Below are 19,881 nucleotides of genomic sequence, written 5' to 3' on the forward strand. Positions count from 1 at the left end.
AAACGTATTGGTAAGTCGGTCCCCCCTGAGCAGATGCTCATAACAACCCCCAGCCGCTTCATTGTTTCCCAGATGCGCATCCCAACTTACCAGTGTGCTCACTGCCTTCCAGGGAGCCTGGGCCACATGCAGCTCATCCAAAACAGCTGAGAATATGGAGCGATCTTCTGCCCGGTCAATCTGCAAAGGATTTGTGCCAAGGATCTTCACTCCACTCTGGTGCAGTGGCACTGCCAAGTTATTGGGAATCTGCCCACCTACAGAAATAATGCAACCACTGCATCCCTGTTGGCAGACAGAAAGGAGCACAGTCATGTCCAAGTCAGCTTAACATTAAGAGCTGTTATAACTAGGAATCCAATATTTAGAATACATCACTTTTCAGGTTGCTATGAGTAAAGCCAGATCATAATTGTGCTGATCCAGAGGCACCCAGGCTGCAAAGTGTGATTCAGAGTGTAGCCTCTCCAAAGCACCAATATCCTCCTTGATATCACTCAAAACCCAGCAGTAACTTGAGATCAAATTCCCCAGGAAACCAAGGAAATCTGCACCGTTCACATTCCTTTTGACATCAAGCCAAGCTTTTATAACTTCTGCTAGATCCACAGACTGTTACCTTGTTTTCATGTCATGTTTAGGTGCTTCTGCTTTCACAGTGAGGACAAGCAATGAGGTCCCTAGCTTTGCAGAGGAAGGGCACTGCGCTACGAAAGCGTTACACCTCGCAACAAAACTCAAAACTCCACTCGGTGGGGTCAGGTCTCCCTCACGTGTTCACATGGGGACTATCAGTTCAACAGAGCCCACTCCCACTCCCCTGCTGCAACCTTTGGACACAGTAGCATGAAGAAACAACATGTTCGAGGTCCCCTTTCTTTCTCAGTCCAGCTATTCCAAGAAAACAGTCTCTCCCACGGTCAGGGACTGCCAGAGTAGCAGACATTTACACAAACTCTTTTTTACTAGAGTTGCAAGTAACCTCCCACAGAGAGGCAATGGGAAACAACTGGAATTTTTTTTTTTCTGCCAGCACCCTTATTTTCTAAGAAAATATCCTTTTCTAGGGCAGAAGCCAGCTTTTAAGGAGCGCTCACTGCTGACCCCTTGCTGGCCTGTACAAAGCAAAGCAGAGTCTAGTTCAACAGAGCCCAATCCCTCAGACAGCGGTGTGAATTACTCTGGATACACTGAGCTCTTTATTTTAATTTACCCTCGTTATTACTTACTAGCACCTCATTTCTGGTAGCACACTCAACAGTGATAAGTATTTCAGCCAAACTCTCATATATGCTGATTTCTAAGCGGATTATTTGCGAGCACTTCAATTCCGGAAGCGAATGAGGCAGGACAGGTGGCACAGAATCCTCCAGCCACAATAGCACATTTCATGCTTGTCACTAGGTGACCACGATATTTTAAGTGAGGAAATAATAAATGGTAAATAACAAGAGACACGTAAGGTTGCTTGCAAATGCACATCCTTCTTCAGGTGCAAATATGGGCATTTTTTTTACATGATAATGCTTTCAAGTACAATCTAGTCTGGTATGAAAACTTTCAATAGTAAAAAAAGGCCTTGGAGTACCTGCAACAATTATGATGACATGAATATTGTGTAATAATTGAGGGTAATTAAATAATGGGCACTTTACTTCCAAATTAAAGGTGGTGAAACTTTGCTCAAAGGAGCATCAGGCCCATAGTACAGCTGCAGTGAAGGGCTCTTTTGAACCAAATGTGTTTTAAACAGTTTTACCCACCCCTAACAAACGAGAAACATAAATCAAGTGATCCATGGTTTGGCTCTGTCTTTTAGAGTATCAATGTTCTTTTAATTAACAAGTGTGTTTTTCCCGAAGAAGGTTAGGCCCACTGGCCTTCCTGGAAGAGGAACTTCTTAATGAGGGATTTAAGGGGATTGAGAGTGGCAGATCTGTAAGTTAAGAGCAGGATGGACTAGAGGTGACTGAGAAAAAGCAGATGATAAATGTTAGTACAAACCCTGATCAACTTTAATGGGATTAATTTCCTACCATAATAAAAATCCACTAAAAAAGTCTGCGTGTAAGCAGCACTTATTATCCCAAGGTCTGCAAGATTATTATTTGCTTAACATGCTAATATACAGTGCTGGAGATACTTTTTTCCTTTTCATCAGGCAGTCACTTATGGCATGACATGCTGCTGCCAGCCAACAGCAACCATCTGAAACAGCTTAGGACAGGGAGTGAAAAATGCCTCATTGGTAGAGGGTGGAGCAAGGACAGAGGCTGTTTTGTGCCCACACAGGGTTGTCTCATGACACTGGAGCTCACCATCTCCAACTCGGAAGAAAAATCTGTTCCATACTGCTTCCAGACCCATCCAAAATACCGTACTTATCTCTAGTCCCTGGGCCCCTTATCATCCCACATGGACAAGAACCAGGCAGTGAATAAGCAAACCCCTTCCTGCAAGCTTGGAATGGTTCCTGTTTGACAGCAAGTCAACCTAGTTTTGCTGCCAAGGTCAACCAACATCTTAATCTATCCTCAACATACTTGAAATGCGAATGTCCCAGCTAACAGCTTCTCTTCAGCTGCTGCTTATTTCTTCCTGTAAAACAATTCTAGTCACTGAGCCCCTAAAATCCAAATACTGCCTACATCAAAGTTGGGATGGCGTTAGGGACTCCAGCCCCACAGAGACAGAGGAGATGGCTTATTCAAGCAGACAGCAAAGAATCATATACTAATTTTTACTCAAAAAGAACCGTAAATTGAGACCCATCTGCTGCTTACTTCTTCCTTTAAAATTCAGCTGTTATTTTCAAAAGCACACTCTCGCCCGAAGAGCAGCCCACTGCCCCGCTAGGGAACAGGACTGCTCCACTGAGAAATGTGAGCAGATAGGAATGGACTCCACTGCATATCACTTTGTCATCAGCCATATTTTAATTATAAAGAAAATTAATAACATCCTCGCCATTAGATATCTTTAAAATACACACTATACATAATCGAGGGAAAGAAGCCTAGAGAGAATTATTTTCCCCTTTATAACAAAAATTCCTCTTTTTATTACTACCTTGCTTTTATGTCATTAGTAATAGAGTTGGGTTTTCTTTTTTCCTGAGTTTGAAAACAAATTAGACCATTAAAATTGTACCTAAGAGCCTCCTTTAGTTTTACGAATTGTTTCAGAACGATCCTAGAAACTGAAAAAGAATCAGAAGAGGCCCTCAAGCAGATAGATATTAAAATAAAAAGGGAACATCTTCTCTGAAAACAAAAAGCCAATAAATCTGAGGGAAGGAATTTTATTTTTCTTAAATTATTGTCCTCATAGACTACCACCTAACTTTGTACATTCACAGTAAATTAAACTTCCCTCCAAAGCACAGCTCTGTTGTGCAGAGCTCACTCTCTGGTGAGTCAGAGCAGCTTTGAATGTCGACTGGAGAGGGAGAGGTAAAAGGGGACACAAGGGAGAGAAAGAGGAGGGACACCTGAGTATGTTCCTGGGATAGGACCGCGCAAAGCTGTGAGCAGCTCTTGGGAGGCAGGTTCCTGTCCCTTCAGTCTCACTGGTAACCTCGCTCCTCAAGGTAGCTTAATTTGCCTAATCATAAAAACTGGGACAAGTCAGTGCACCTACTTATTTGAGCTTGATAGTTGCCCAAGGTTTGCTGCTAATCCTAACAACGTTCAGGGACTTGATATATTATCTCTGCTGAGGGCAAAGGGTTGTGTCCATTGTTTGCTGACGGTTTTACCTACGGTTTGCCAATGGTCCAGGACTTTTTCACAGTATTTGCCACTGTTCATTGTACATTGGAACACTGGAGGAGGCTAATGAGGCGGAGATCGGTCTGAAATCATGGCAATATTCATGCTTTGTATATGAAGCTGGGAGAGATGGTTATCTGCAGGATTGGTGAGGGATCTCAGAATCAGATCCTGAATTTTTAACTTGATCATTTCCTTAGGGACTGATTTCCAACTGCATTTGCCTGAGGAAGTATTCTGTTAACAGGATATTAGCATTTGGCTCACTCATTTGAAAAAAAATGACATATAGCATATACTATGTTTTAGACTACACTCTGCTGGAGGTCTGGAGTCTGTCCCCAGGTCTGCCTGCGTCATTTTGCACAACACTGTGCAGTCTCTCTACTCCTCAGAGACTCGATTTCCTTACTTGCAAATTAGGCATAATGATAGCATTCCCTTTTGTCACTACCTAAGAGAAGTGTTCTAAAACAGATGAGTATTTATTATTCATCTTGGGTTTTATTAGACAGCCCAACCGTAACTTTGGATGTTTCAGCTCAGACCCTGATGGCTTTAACACCTCCAGAGCAAACGTCAAATTAGTTGTTTTCATACCCAAGTCAGAGTAGGAGAATCCTCTGCAAACTCCCAATAATCTCTCTTCTGCCCCTTTTTATTCCCACCACCTCAGCTCCTGCTATCTCCTCCCTGACCTCTCTCCTCTCAAGATCACTTTTTGGTTTACTTTACAAGCAGGGCAGGCTAAAAGCATGCCCAGATGCATAAGCACAGTCCAGCTGATGAGCATGGCTGGCTTAGCTGGGGAAATTGCCATCACAGTGTCCTCTCCTTTCAGCTCTGGGTACCACAGGATGCTGCTATTCAACCTTGAGATCTGCAATGCCTCCCATGGTAAGCAAGATCAGCCTATGGACTGAGAATCATGTCTTCAAACTTGCCAAGCCCTGCTGTGACAAGCAGGATAATGCAAGCTTCAATATGTATGCGTTATTCTTTTCACATAGTTTTCTTCCCCAACTTGCTAATTATTAGCAGTATGCGTTTAAATGAATAGTTGCTCCCTCATCACCCATCTCTACCTTCTCTTTGATCCTGCAGTAATTAGGTGCTGTGTTTCATCAGTGTTATTTGTCTGGTGTACTGTGACACCATATTTTTCCATGCCCCAAGTTCAGAAGTTCAGTTTTGCTTAAGTAAACAAGAGTTCAGTCTTTACAGAGCTGAGTCTCATGGATAATCCTAAAGCATTAAAAAATCAGCCTTTAAGACTCCAGAGAGCCACCAGACTTTTGGCCTGTCCTAAATCTATGTTTCCCGGTAACAGCCTCTGTTTTTATGCAAATTTAAAGAAGAGGTAAAACAACATGTACAAATAGGACAGTATGAACATGCAATCTAAAAATGGTCCTAGACAGTATTTTTCCAATGGTTTAAGAAGAGAGCCTAGAGACCGGGACTTGAGTTCCGATGTGCTTTTGTTTGGTTCCAAATTTGACAATGATCGAAACATAGCCAGATTATAAAACCATTTTAGAAACTTGCACCCGTTCACAAAGGAGACGAGCTCAAATTGTCATATACTGGGAAAAAGAGCTGAGGAAAAAAATCATTAAGTTTAACATGACCTGAGTTCTGCAAAGTTGCTTCAGCAAGTTACACAGCCAGCTCACACTGAATTTCAAGAGAGATGAAGTTCCTGTAAGCACCTTTGAAAGCCTCAGCCACAAATCCAAGATGAGTGTGTTACCAGCTAGAAATGAACATTTTCCATATCGGGACCAGCTGTTTACATTAGATATCCTCCCATTACCAAATCTGCCTGGGACTCTTCTCCGTCTCTTAGTATCAGCACTTCTGAACACTTGAAAACTCTTAATAGACAAGTGCAATGTCTGGATGAGGAGCTGGAACATGTTTTGGTTTCATGGCAATTCCTACGCCCCTTCCTGAGCTGCCTGCCTGCATGCTGGACCACATCCACCACCGTGCTACTGTGTTGCAAGGCCAAGACTGCAAGTTCTTGAACACACATTAGCATTATGCACATAACTTGTTCTACTGCTTCAGGGGGAGTACTTGTGCTTAAAGTCAAGGATATGCTTATGTGCTAAAGCTCAGCACCACAAGGGCAGAACAATTTGTGCGATAAATGACTGTGCAGCAAATTAAATCTGCTTGTAAATATTGCACAATATGGCATCTTGCAAAATAATTTAATATTTATTTGGCATTCATTATTGAGCAGTCTGCTAGGAACATCAACGATGTGTAAAATGCAACATAGGGATCCAAACCAAACAGCTTTTGCTAGCAAGTTCTCCCTGCTCACCCCCAGCTGCTCTGCCAAAGCAAGCTAGTGACATGAATTTTGAAAAGTTTGGGTTGCTTCAAGGCTTTTTATTGCGCTTCAGCTTTTCTTTACCTCATATTGGTAGATGTCCAGGATCCTTTCCAATGACAGCTCCTCAAAGTACAATCTGTCACACTCATCAAAATCTGTGCTCACCGTCTCTGGGTTGCAATTCACTACGACGGTCTTGTTGCCAAGCTGACGCAGCGTGCGGATACTGGAGACAGCACACCAATCAAACTCCACGCTGCTGCCTGCCAGGAGACAGAAAAGTGGGCAAGGAAAGGAAGGATGCAGAGAAGAAAACATAAACAGACGTTCTCAGCACTCAAGCGTAAAAAAGAAAAAGAAAAACAAAACCCAGCATTGCCTCCTGTCAGCTCAGAGCAAGAAACCTAATTGTCCTCCCATGGAAACTAATCATCCACAAAAGTGAGCGTCCAGCACAACAGGTAAGTTCGCTCAGCTACTCATGAGTGACAGGCCTCTGTAACATGTCTGTCATCCTGCACTGATGAACACTCATGTCTGCCCTTGCTGCCCATCCAGCTACTACTGCCGCCCAACCAACACACTTTGAGAAAAACTGAAGCGGCAGAAGCTTAGAGGTGACCAAATTGAGTGCCCACTATTATAAGACAGAGCTGCTCACTCCAGGAAACACGAAGCATTTGTACAGATGTGGTTTGAAAAACAGAAGACAAGTATTTTTTACCTTCCAGAAGAGCAGAGTATAGCTAACCTAACAACAGAAAAATTACAACTCAGTGGGTTTGACCTTACTGTGCACTGGCTCTAGATAAGGCAAATAGGTAGAACAACACTTTTAGAGGCACTCTGTGATCCTTTTATCTTGGTTTAAAGGCCACAGTGACTATGGCAACACTGTGGGGCAAGCATGTCCTACCGTCCTGAACCCTGAGTAAGCACTGTGGCCACGTCTACAGGAAAGAGGCAGAGAGGGAGTCACCTGGTGCGCAGGTGAGCACCAAGACTTGGCGCTTGGTCTTGTGCAAGTTGTAGGACTTGAGCAATGCTCCAGGCTTCAGGCAATGCCGGAGTCCAGATTTGTGCTAACAGCTACCGTCCCGTAAATGTCTATGCTCAAACATCTCGGAGGGGTACCATAAACAGAGAATGATGCACATTTAAAAACATCATTAAATGGTTATGCTTACAGTCTACAAGAAAACCTTGGCCTCATCATGGTATGTTCACAGTCATTACATGATTATTAACCACTGACATAATTATTTTTATATATAATTGTATGACAAGATACATTGGAAATTCAGGCTGTGCTTAATTGTTGCCTCCACCACCTAGTCACAAACAGATGGCTGTCACAGGTCTCTCACCGACAGGCACACAATTTATTTCCCTACTTCCGTCAAACAGGAACCTCAAAACATACCTAGGCCTCACTAAAGCCCCAGAGAAAAGAGAGGGAAATCAAATCTGAAACTGGATGTTTCCCAGAAGTGTCACCAGATGCTAGTTCACTTTTTGTATTCCACATCCGTTATTCAGGTATTCTTACACACGTAAGAAACCGCGAGGCTGGGACACAATGATCATCCGGGGCCCCCAGCTGACTGCTTTAAATACAACCTGGGAAGACAGCTGAACACTTATGAGTATATTGCAGCCACATCCAGTAATGGTCACATCCAAGCAGTGGGAAAAGGGAAGACAGCAAATAGTTAGTAATACTAGCAATGACTGTTGTAACATAACCAGACACTGCTCCTCAGAAGACAATTGCTACACCAATACAGGCATGTTTTTGAACTCACTTTCAGGTTTCAATCGTGTTAAATCTACATGCACACCTTAAAATTTACAGACCGCTCTGCTGGTCCACGCAGTTGGTGGAATAGCTTGCTTATACTGCCTTCATGGCTGATTTTCACACAACCAAACCCCCCTCACAGGACAGCAGATACCTTCCTGGCAGCAAGTGAAGAGCAAGCATCACCTTGAATATCTGAGCAACAGCCCCACGGAGCAAAGGTCGCACCCCGCAGCTCAGGCTCTCCCTGAGCCAGAGGCCTTTATGTGTGCATGGAAGGTGCATCACAGCAAGCGCTGAAGTTCAAGAATATGCAGCTGTACTGATCCACGTCATGTTTCTATTTGGCATATTAGTTAACAAGAACAAGAAAACTTCAAAAGAAGAGACTTCCGCCTCTCTCTCTCTCTCTGGATAATTTTCTTTTTAAATACAGAATGTAGCATGACTTTTAAAATGACCTTACACTTCCCCCAGATAATTTTCTTTGCAAAAGTATCAACATATGCAAGATTTTCCTGTAATATATTCCAAAATACTTTCAAATAAAATTAATAACGTTGGGTTTTTTTAATCTAAAACTCGGTTTTCAAAAAGGAAATAAGAATCATCTTTAAAAGAAAAAGTAACATCACATGTTTAACTTCCATGCAAATCATTTAGCCCTTTCTGACCTGTTCCTGTTTTGTAAATGTAAATCCACAGGGAACACTAAGTCGATCCCATTGAATTATGATTACAATTCTGAAAGCACACTGCTTACTTGCCTTCAAAGGATAACAAAAAAAAAAAAAAAATCAACTTGGCTATTGCACCTAGGAAAAAAAGATCTTTCAGAGGTGCAAATAATGGTTTCCTTTGGCAGCCTTTATTTAGTTGCAAACTCTTCCAAAGATTGTCTTGATCTAATCAAAGCTACAGAACAGGCAAGACCAAGATCAGACCTGTATGGCTACTCTAAACAATTAGGAGTTTTAGATGAACAGTGCAAAATGTATTCACATACAAATTATTAAACAACATTGCTATCCTTTTTATGTTCATTATTTGTAACCATGCTACACAGCATGCTGACTGGCAGAAGCGTTCACAAAAAATTAGCGTAATCATGGAGCGTTCCTCCTGATTTCACTCATCTTGGCATTCATTCTGGAAACTGAGTTCAAAAAAGACACATCCTACAAACAGCAACAGGAGTGTAGCACGTGACCTGTCCATCCAAGCAAAACAAATTGATGCAGTTTTAAATTTCAGCATTCAAAAACCATCACCACTACTCGTGAGATGCAGAGCAAAAATATTTCTGAGTAACAAGACATTTTTTCTTCTCAATAATTGCAACCTATTTGGAAGGATCCATGAAAAGAAAAAGTGAAAGTCGTCATATACAGAATTCAGCAGGTTGTCCACTCGGTACTCATAGCCCTGAGGAAATTCTTATGGTGCATAATCATCTGAGTGGGCTGGAAAACCAGCATACAGAGAATTGATAATACAAAAGCAGCTGAAGATACCAAAATATTTTCATAGTCACCTATACTTACAGTAGTAAAATGCATAGTATATAACAACACAGTCATGAGCTGGCAGTAAACATATAAGTGTGGGAACAGCAAAATTCTATACAAGGTATCAGGTTCTCAAGACTTTAACATGTGTAAAAAGTAAGATTAAAAAAATTCCCTGAAACTTTGTGGAAATCACAACTAAGTGACAAGTGAAGAATAATAAAATTGTCCTATATTTTCCAGGGCATGAAATGAAGTCTCCAAGCAAGTGTAAAAGGCAAACCTCGTGTTAGGAATTGATGTCCTGTGCACTGTGCTCTGGAGGGTTTTGTCACCATATGAGAAGAGGAACAAATGAACCACAAGAATACCCAAAGAAGGCTCGAGGGTGCAAGGAGAACGGAAGAGTTGTAAGAAAGATTTACCTATGTGATATGGTCCGCAGCCCAACACCATCACTCCACAGTCATCAAATTTTACATCGTGTTCCTGGGAAGGGAGGAAGAAAAGTCATTAGAATCTGTACTCCACAGGACCTAACTCCATGCTTTTCAGAATAAACAGTTTCTGGTGCTCAGCCCATATCCAACAGTCTGATCCTTCAGGGCTCAAGTCTGAGTTCGCTTACTGCAGAGTAAAGCAAGTGCAACTCTACTGGAATTAGTGGTGCTGCACCCAAACCAAAGGAGACACAAACCTCTGAGTTGGCTATTTGAGCAGCCTAAGGAGCTGTTAAATTTCACATAAAAATGAATGCTAGGGTGAGATGAGTGGAACAAGAGTTCTACTTTCCCAGCACCTGACCTCTACACCAAGGATGCAAGTACAGGTGATACAGGACAGGATCATAACAACACGAGGGCATTAACGCTAAATGCACTGGATCAGTATTTGAGCAAGAGAAAGTTCCAGGCCTGCTGTAAGGGGATTATATGTAACACCATCCAAAGCAATTGCTACAGAGACCAAGACATCTGCAAGATCTCCAGAAATAATGCAGCATAGGAGAAAAAGATCAAACTAGACAGCAATGAGACTGTTGTTTCCTACATGAATGTACCTACCTGCCCGTTGTACGTGCTGTAGAGGTAATTAGTTACTGCTGGGTATTCTGCTGCCAGTGTGTCGATCTGTACAGGGAAGAAGAGGAGAGATTGTGACTTGGCCAGTGCAAGATCTTTCTTACATGCAGGTGGAGTTTTTCTTTTCTCTCTTTCCTTTTCTACTCCTATTTCTGTCCTATTATTTTCCCATCATGTCCTTCCTCAAAAGGCGGTGATCTGAACAGTCATATGCTGGCAATGCAGCGTAAGCCTGGCCTTCCCCCCGGATCTTACAGTTCAGTCAACAGAAGAGTCTACCATCTCTTAATAAGCTGCAGTTTTAGCCCCGCACCTCTTTGATAAAACACCTTCACAGCCCACGAACTTTCCCCATCCATCCTTTCTTGCTGAGGCCCTCATTCTCTAGTTAGTTTGGCAGCATTAATTATATAGATCTCCATTCCTCCAGGTCTCCTGCCCTCTTTAGCTGTGCCGTCTGGGATCTTCACACTATGCTCTTGACCCTGTCTTACTCCCACACTGATTACAAACATACACACAATATCACTTTGCGATCATGCCAAGTAGAAGCCAGCAGTGCAAGTAATTTATGTTACAATATAACTCATGCTTTGATAGTTAAATGGTACACAAACCAAGAGTGATTTTCAACCACCCCTTATAAGTAGTTTTCACTAATTTCTTATGCAATTATTCAGGAGACAGTCCAGAAGAGTAATTTGCCTGCTACGCTGTTCACAAACTATTTGTGTCAACTACTTATGGCATGTTATACATGGTAACCAGTCCATCCAGGTCACCAGCAAATGCTGAAGTTCCCTGAATGAACAGCTGAAACATTTCTACACCGAATACTGAATGGGAAACAATATTAAAGCAGTCCTGACATGAATTTTTACATGCTATACCATTTTAAAATCTGTCCAATCTTCAAGTATTTTCAGGAATCCCCACTGGCTGCCCAGATCCTTGTGAATAATGAAGAATATAACCTGATGTCATCAGCACTACGTAAGTGTCTGCTGCTCGTTACTGTTGCTAATACTGCAACTTGTACTTCATCACTTAAGAAGAAACATCTGCTTTGATGCCACAAATGCAGGCGTTAAGTAGAATGACCTTATTAAGGGTACATTGGCACACAAATCAATCCAGCACTGCAGTGCCATATGCAGCTGAAAGAACGCAGTGCAAGACCAGGCACGTTTCTGTGGGCCAGGTGAGGATATAGAAGGAAAACAGCAGCTGGGGAACATGATATTTGGCACTTGGAATTGGGCCTGAGGCTACAGATGGGCTCTTTCAGAAAAATTCTGTTGTTTGGGTTGGGTTTTTTTTCCCCCCTTTAAGGACAAAAAAACAGCTAGTGGCAGTTCAATACCAACATACCTTAAATGCAGCAGCAGAACACCTAGCAAAGCACTCATGACACTGCCATGAATACTAGATGAGCTCATTACGCTGGTGCTATCACAATGAATAGCAAATGAACTCATAACAATAGCACACTTCAAATAAAGTATTATGCTGTGAAAAGTTACTACCAAGGGAAAAGACATATTACACTTTCCATGGTCACACCATGGTAGGCCAGCATCCTCAGCCTTTTCCTGAAACCAGATAGCTGCGTTTCCCCCTCAGCCACACAGAACAAGAACAAGAATGTTCCGAGTCTCTCGTTCGCGATGTTCATGTCATTACATTGATGCCTGCAGTGCAGAAGCAACAGCTACATAGGTGAAATTCGTTCTCCTCTAATGTCAATGTCAAAACTCTGTTAACAGAGACTGGGGTTCCACTTCGTTTACCTCAGCTCTTTGTAAGGACATGGAGGTCTCCTGCTCCTTGCACTCTTGGAAGCCACCACCACAAACCACAATGTTTCTCACGTACCTGTTTCACCCAGGGCACTATATTCTTCCTCAGTCTCAGCTGACGACACTGGACTTCAGTCAGCCTCAGGCATTTCCCAATCTGTTTGTCCGAGAACCCGATCTGTTTGGCTCTCCTCAGCTGCTCTTCTGCAAGTGTTTCACTGGGATTAAATAAGAAAAACACCTCTGCATGAGGCTTTACAGGAACACTTGGAAGATACACAAGTGTTTGTGTCTTCCATATTGCATAGAGTTGCTATAGGATCACGCATACAAAGGCAAGAAAAGGAAGATCCAGCTAAGCTGTGCAATCCTCATACATAAAAGATATTTTTTGTACTGGATGCCCCCCACAAACACCTATAAGGTGAAGTCTACAGGCAGAGTGCTGACGCTAGGAAGTGAAACACTTTCTTTCCTTGCATTTTTTATACAGAAATGAGTGACTCATCATGAGGTCCATCACCTCACAGGCAGCATTCTCCACCAGGCTAGTACAAGGTCACCATATCCACAGCAACTGTATGGTCATTTACCATTACAGCCTCCACAGAGGACCTGCAGTGACTCCTTTCTTGGATTCAGTATCCCCACATATCCATGCCCAAACTTTAACTCCATCTCTCCCTTACATTCCTCCCCGCAGTCTAAATTTTAAAATATAAGCCTCACTAGACTGAGCTAGATCAAGAATTATGTATGTACTCGCATCTCCTGCCTCTCACTGCAGCTGCCCTCTCCACACAAAGGCATGAAATTCCTGAAGCTCTAGGACGAGCCATTCAGAGGCATAACTGTCCCCTGACCCTGCTGAGCTGGGGGACAACTTGTCTCAAAACACTACAATTTGTCCCAAACAGGCCCTTCTTTCTGTTGTTGAGGGTGCTCTGTCTACCTTCAAAAATTAGAAGTCTTTTGAAAAAGCATCTGACTTCAGAGATATATAGTAGAAATGACCTTCAGAGGCTCACACACAAGATAGTTTTTTCCTTCTGACAGTCTCAAGTACACTTTTTTCGCTATCATTCGTGCTGCTTCTTACATTATGAAAACAGGGACAGGGTAAAGCAGGGGCACTTTTTCTGATTTCAGATTTGCAATCAGGGTTTCTCAGTACTTCTGTATGTTCTTGTTCTCCTGGTTTGGCTTTTCAGGAACCCGATTTTGTGCTGTTTATTTCAAATGCATTGTTTTCCCCAGCCACCTCTGCAGCTCAACAGTTTCTTGCCCATTTTGCTTTTGGGTTTTTTCCATCTTCTCCATTCTCCCTTTATTCCCTCCAACTTTTTTCTCTCTCACACTATCTCTGTTCCAATACCACCTATAGCCCATACAGTTTCTCCCTGTCTCTGTTTCTAAGCTACCTTTTCTAAGCTTAGCTTTTGCAAAAACATAAAAAAAGCCTATGTATTTTTATCAGCATTTCTGCTTTTCATCTTCATTGCCAAGAGCGTCCTTGCCTGCCCAATAAATCAATATTTTATGAGCAAGCAAGCTCTGAATCAGGAAAAAGGAAATGATTAACAAACAAGCAATTTTCCTAAATCAGAGCTTTTGAGTTATGTCCTTTGCTTGATGGCATTTTTAAATAAATAGCATTATGCTATTTGAGTGGGAGGAGAGGGGTAAGGCTGCTTTATTGGAATGTGTCAGGAAGCTGAAGCATGAAAGAGAGTCATTGGATTGGATTTTCCACTCCGGCTTAGGCACAGAGCAGCTCTGCTGCCCTCAGTGAAGTCAGGCTAGCATAAAACAGGTAAGAGTCACAGAAGTGTCAAACCAGCTGTTCTGAGAGCAAAGCACAGACCAGAAACTGTTGGGTTCAGATCCCTGGGTAGATCGGTTTTCCTCTGTGAATTCCCCAATGCCACCTCTCCTTCCCCTATCATATGAGGACAGCGTGCTCCACCTGCCTATGACAGCGCTGCAGACAGCTAGCGAGGATTTGCAGAAAGGAAACGCTCACTGCAACTGCTGTCCTCTGCACTGTGTCCCAGCCTGGCGCTAACAGCCAGGCTGCTCTGCCCTCAGGGGACTCCAGGCAGGAGTACCACCTAACACCCTTGATCTTCTCCACACCACCCTTCTTGCTCCAGCAGATCCCGCTCTTTGCTAGTGCCAGAAAGAAACAGTCCTGCCTAATCCAGCAGGGTGATCTTCCCAGGTTTATGGATTTAGTCCTGGGTGCAGAAAGACTTCCCAAAACAAGACCCACTCTGCAGCACTGCAGTACGTGAAAGCCTGTGGTTCCCATGCACCAACGCCTCCACCACGAAACTCCTCTGCTTCTCCTCAGCCCTTTCTACTTTCTGATCTCCGCTCGGAAGCAGGACTTCTTGCCTAAACCATGAACGCCAGAAGTGAAGGCATGGATGAGTGTTTTACAGGAGGAAACACAGCAAGCAAAATCTGCCAATTCTCTGGCAAACAGATGTTAGCCGTCACCGGCTATTAAGAGGAATGCAGCCACATTAGATTTCTCTCCTAGATTCAGCATTCCCTCAGTACGAGTGAGCAGACCTGATGACCCCAAGAAAATGAGCCTGTTCCATTGCAGTCTACTCCCTTGCTCTCCCTCCCTTCTGCCTCAGAAACACACATAGCTGGCTATCATTTGATTACTGACAAAGAAAGAAAATTGCCTTCATTTGCAGCTTGTTTCATTTCAGGTTTTTGTATCTCATTATAACAATATCATTCATCGTCATCCCCCCCAGCAGGGTGGGTAGCAGAGAAGCAGTGATTATTTGGTGACATGATTCATTTGCCTTGGGCTAGCAGCTTAAATTACGTTAGGACGCTTTCTAATCCATGCAAAAAGGTAAACAGTTTTGTACAGGACAAGCAGTGTGCAAGAGGAAAGCTGAGTATCTAAAGGGGGAATGAAACCATGTATTTTTTCCTCCGCTACTTCCAATGCATGATAAAGAAAAGACGAGAGATGTAGCTTTCAATGTGGCTAATAAGAGAGATGCGGTGAGAACCTCTGTTCAAGCTGCACCTAGACAGAAAGGGTCTTCTCATTTCTCACTGCCATGAAGGCAGCTTAATAGGAAACGCACCCAGCTCACCAAAAGGCAGGAAAGGTTAGAGCTGACAACCCAGCCCTGGGGATGGAACAGTTTCTCCATTTAATATTGTCACAAAAATCAGCAAGAGTCAAGCACCCAGCAGTGCTGCTTTCCAAACACTTGAAACCAAGATCTGCCATGAGATGAGAAATTGCCAAAAGCCTCTGAGGCAGGTCCCAGCGATTTGGAGGCACAACACGAAGAAGGGGCAGGTAGAGTAAGCCAGCAGAAGTGCTCCACCACATTTAAAGGGAACTGGATCAGAGAGCTGCAAACCCTCAGCACTGGCGTGGAAATCAGGCTGCCTCTCTGCATGTACTGGACACACATCTTCGTACCTGGATAATTTCCATTTACTAATGAGGGTAATTTTTAGCATTTATCTCTTAGCTTTTGTGGAAAGTATATAACGAAACATGTAAACAGTTCAGTAGGGTGATGCTTATCTTACAGATAGCAAAACTGAGACAAGCAGAGGTGAAGGGGTGATTTTTAAGATCCAGCATTCCAACTGCCTTTGCTCAGAGACAGCCCTTTAGACTTGCTGGAGACACTAAAGCCAGCAAGAGTGGAATCAGGCTGATCTCTTTGAATGCTTGAGTGCAAATAACCCTTCCAAGAGCTCACCAGAAATCCAACACTAAAAAGAGAAGAAAAAAATTCTCAGTTATGGCTATTCCCAAACACATGACCCAGTCCTACATCACTGCCTCCCACTTTCCCCTGGAGCATCACTTACTTTTCAAACACAGAGCAAAAAGTCTTCCAAAGATTAAACTCCCCCACTGGTTTCAGAATAAATTCTGAAACAAGGGAAGATTAAGTGGCCATGATTCCAGATTCCTATAATGCTCCCTTTTCCTAACATTTACCTTTGCAAAATGACAGTCAGAAGTTTTTGAGCTTCAAAACCAGACTATGAGACTTTTGCACACTGCCATAATAGTTCAGTGGCTGTTCACTTCCTTGGAAAGGTAAAGTCCCCTGCACATTTTGCAGTTTATAAACAATACAAGCCTTTCCTGAACCTTGCTTGTGCCTCCGTTTCAGCTTCCAGTGTTGATTTGTTGTTGCTTTTTGTTTAAAATTCCACCCTGTCATCTTTGGAACTCCATCCACTCACTTCTTCAATAATAAACGATAAAAGGAAATGGAATAAATTCCCCTTAATGAGGAAATTTTCACCTGGCACAGAGGACCCGGGGAAATCTATTAAATGACTGGAGGAACGCTGGCAGCATTGCAATTATCAGGAGAGCCTGCTCACTTCAGCACGGCCCTTTCTTCCACTTGACTGGCTTCATCTGATCCACAAGTTTAGGAGCAATGCTAAATAAACGTGCCAGCAGAAAGCTCCAGCTTGATATGGGAAGGAACACTTTTTTTTTTTTTTTTATCTCCCAAATCAGGCTGTGCTTCATTTTAGGTATGTTGTAAAGTTTATGCACATCTGCATATTACTCAGGTGCATGTTAATGGGTCTCGATCAAAAGAATCAGGAATATTTTGTGAACTGAGGGCCGAAGCCTGAGCTGGGAGCATTTGGGACACAGCTATTTTGTCAGTTAACATCTGCCCTGTAAGCCCCCAGGCTCACCCCTTCAGGTCACCTCTGGTTTATCTCAGCAGCTATTCATGTGGCTTGGACATGCACACAGGAGCTGTAAAGATGAGCACACTCTGGCTCAGCCCGCCAATCTTGAACTCAGCTCCTCCAAAATCTGGAGGTGGTGGATTTAAGCCCAGACCACAGTTTCACTATGGCAAGCAAAGTGGACGTGCTTGCCTAATGCCCAGTCCTGAGAAGGCTCTTCCTTCCTCAGTAGTCAGAGACCTGGAGCGTTTCAAAAGCCTACTTGATTTCAGGCTGGATTATGTACAAAGACATATTCTTCCTCTTTTCCTCACTGTCCCGCTCTGCTTCAAGGCTCCTAGTTGGCTTCCTTCATTGCTCCTGATGTTTTACAAGATTTTGAACATGCTACAATTAAAATAATGAGATCAGTGTATAAATTCTCTCCCTGCTTCTCTTCTCAAGGAGACAGACTGTTACCATTTTTCCCCTCTTGAGAAACTCACGAGATGACTGACAAAAAGCTGTCAAAGGAGCGTTAAGGGAAGCAGGAGCTATAAACCAACAAATCTTGCTCACTGAACAACTATCACTCCAGTGCTCTGCATCTTTAACATTCAGATCCCTGGGCTAATAAATCTCATTGTGGACATCTTGATTTAAGTAACATGAACCTCACACTGTGCCCTGGGACCTGAATGACTCACATCTACGATTAAGTGATGCACTGAAGCAACAGCTCACACCAAAACACAGCCAAGAAATGGGCCATAGATGCTTCCTCAAAGCCTATTTTCTGCCCCTGGTGAAAGAGAGCTTTGAGGTCTTTGCTTGGATGCCATGGTACGGATCCCCCTGCTTCTGGTATCGTACATACCAATTACAGAGATCCCCCAATGGCTTTTAAAGGGCAATGCCCTGTACATCCTCTGTATCAAGGAAAAAAACGCATATTGCATTTTTACACATGTACAGATGCTTTGAAAGAAAATACAGCTGTGAAATTATTACCAATGGCTCTATAAGAAAAGCAGAAAGTATCCTATGTCAGATCCACACAAAGCACAAACAGCGTTGCTGAATAGCTGCTTATATTATATTCTCCTCATGTACTGAATTCCTAACTTGTTCCTGAGTCTTCCCTGCCCCACAGTTCACAAAGAAGACAAAAGTAATCTTCCCAGTTAGTTAAAAGCAAGTACTACAAATATGTCAGTGACAGCTCCTCAAACAGTATAAATCAGTGCAGCCTCATTTAGTGTCACCAGACCTGCTCTGCTTTATACCCACACAAGATCTGACTTATGCTCTCTGACCTGTCCCAAAAGCATGCAAGTCAGCAGAAACACTGCTTTTGAGAAGAGCATGTGTGCAGCAACCACTGTGGAAGAGCACAGGTTATTGATGGCCTGTCTGATCTTTCCTCCCTGCATTGTTTCCCAGGTCATCTGCTGGAGCTGGGTTCTAATTCCAGCACCTGTATTTCTGTGGCTACTCCACCACAGTCATGTTTTGAAATCAGGTCATGCTTCCAGCAAGCAGCTTTCAACGCGCACCTTTCACAGACCCAAGGACACGAGCTTCGAAAAGGAATTTGCAATAAACAACTTCTTCCATGGGCCACTGAGCAGAGCACCTGGCTACAAATGCTGGGCTGAAGTGAGTCTGCACCCTCCCACTTTTTTCTGCTTTCCCTTCTATTAACCCGTGCCTCTTTAGGAACAACAAGAGCAATACTCAGGACTGCACTTACCCCTTTCAAGCAAACCACAGGCCAGGAGCTGTTTTCACTCAATGCAAGGACACATTCTCCTCCAAAACAAAGCTCCAAAGTATAAAGTTATCAAAACATGATTGGTGCCATCATTTCCCGCTGCTAGTTGGCTGGCTAGTTTGGTATCCACCAAAAGGAAGATCTACTGTTTTCATTAAGATTAATTTGAAGAGTTGAGATTTAAGAAGGCAGAGTTCAGTTCACTGTCCTGCCAGACTGTCTTTGTGACTGAGCAAGCTTACCACCTCTATGCTTTGCTCCTCAACTGCAAAATGGGGGTTTATCGTGCTCGTCCTCTCTCACCTGAATTCTACTTTACAGCCTTTTATCAATATTGAAATGTTCCTCTTTGGGCAATATACTCACACTTCTGCCTGTTGCAAGATGGCCCAGTCTTCCCCATGTCTTACTCAGATTTTACTTAGCAGTGAACTTGACCCTATTACCTCTCCTTTTCCCCCATCCCTGAACTCCCAAGTAATGGCAAATACCATCAATTGCAGGTTCAATTGCTACAGAGATGCCTAAGTGACGTAGGAGCACAAGTCCTACTGATTTTCAACAAGGCTTTTGTCCCCATGTCACTTTGGCATAAGTGATGATTTCACTAGAGCTGCCTAACTCTTTACCTGTACTTAATGGTATTTGTCATACATTTTCCTGGCATACAGACACAGTTCTCAGGAATCACAAAATCAGGAACAGACAAAAATAACCATGGCCACATGCAAACAAATACTCACTGCAGACGGTCAAAGAGAAGATGCAAATTCCAAAAGAGACGTTCCCTTGCATCCAGGCCACCACTGTCGTGAGTCAAACACACCCCAGATGTTACTTCCAAGTCTGGGCTTCGGCTGTGCTCTTGGGGATGATGGTATTACCGGATGCTACTGCAAATCTGACTCACTCTGGACTGGGTCTATAACCCTGGCCTTAAAGTCCCATCTCCTCACTGTTTCAGACAGCTAGATGTGGTCTGTTCAAATTTCCATCTCCTTCACCCGCTGTCAGTGTGATGAACAGCCAGTGGGATCACACCAGGGCCCTTTCCCTCTATTTTCTCTTACGGGACAAGCAAGGCCAAATCTAGGGAAAG

The 19,881-nt window shown here is 43.2% G+C and overlaps 1 protein-coding gene across 1 annotated transcript in view; it reads right to left on the reverse strand.

Moving 5' to 3' along the window:
• CPS1 (carbamoyl-phosphate synthase 1, mitochondrial) overlaps positions 1 to 19,881 on the reverse strand; it is a 94,976-nt gene that overhangs the window by 24,823 nt on the left and 50,272 nt on the right. The window contains exons 22-26 of the mRNA XM_010295844.1: positions 12,384 to 12,525; positions 10,491 to 10,556; positions 9,852 to 9,915; positions 6,199 to 6,380; positions 91 to 285 (exon numbers count right to left, since the gene is read on the reverse strand). Of these exons, the coding sequence (XP_010294146.1) occupies positions 91 to 285; positions 6,199 to 6,380; positions 9,852 to 9,915; positions 10,491 to 10,556; positions 12,384 to 12,525 (649 nt within the window). The remainder of the gene's footprint in view (positions 1 to 90; positions 286 to 6,198; positions 6,381 to 9,851; positions 9,916 to 10,490; positions 10,557 to 12,383; positions 12,526 to 19,881) is intronic.

Source organism: Phaethon lepturus, unplaced genomic scaffold, assembly GCF_000687285.1.
Source record: "Phaethon lepturus isolate BGI_N335 unplaced genomic scaffold, ASM68728v1 scaffold14791, whole genome shotgun sequence".
In the NCBI taxonomy this organism is placed as follows: Eukaryota; Metazoa; Chordata; class Aves; order Phaethontiformes; family Phaethontidae; genus Phaethon; species Phaethon lepturus.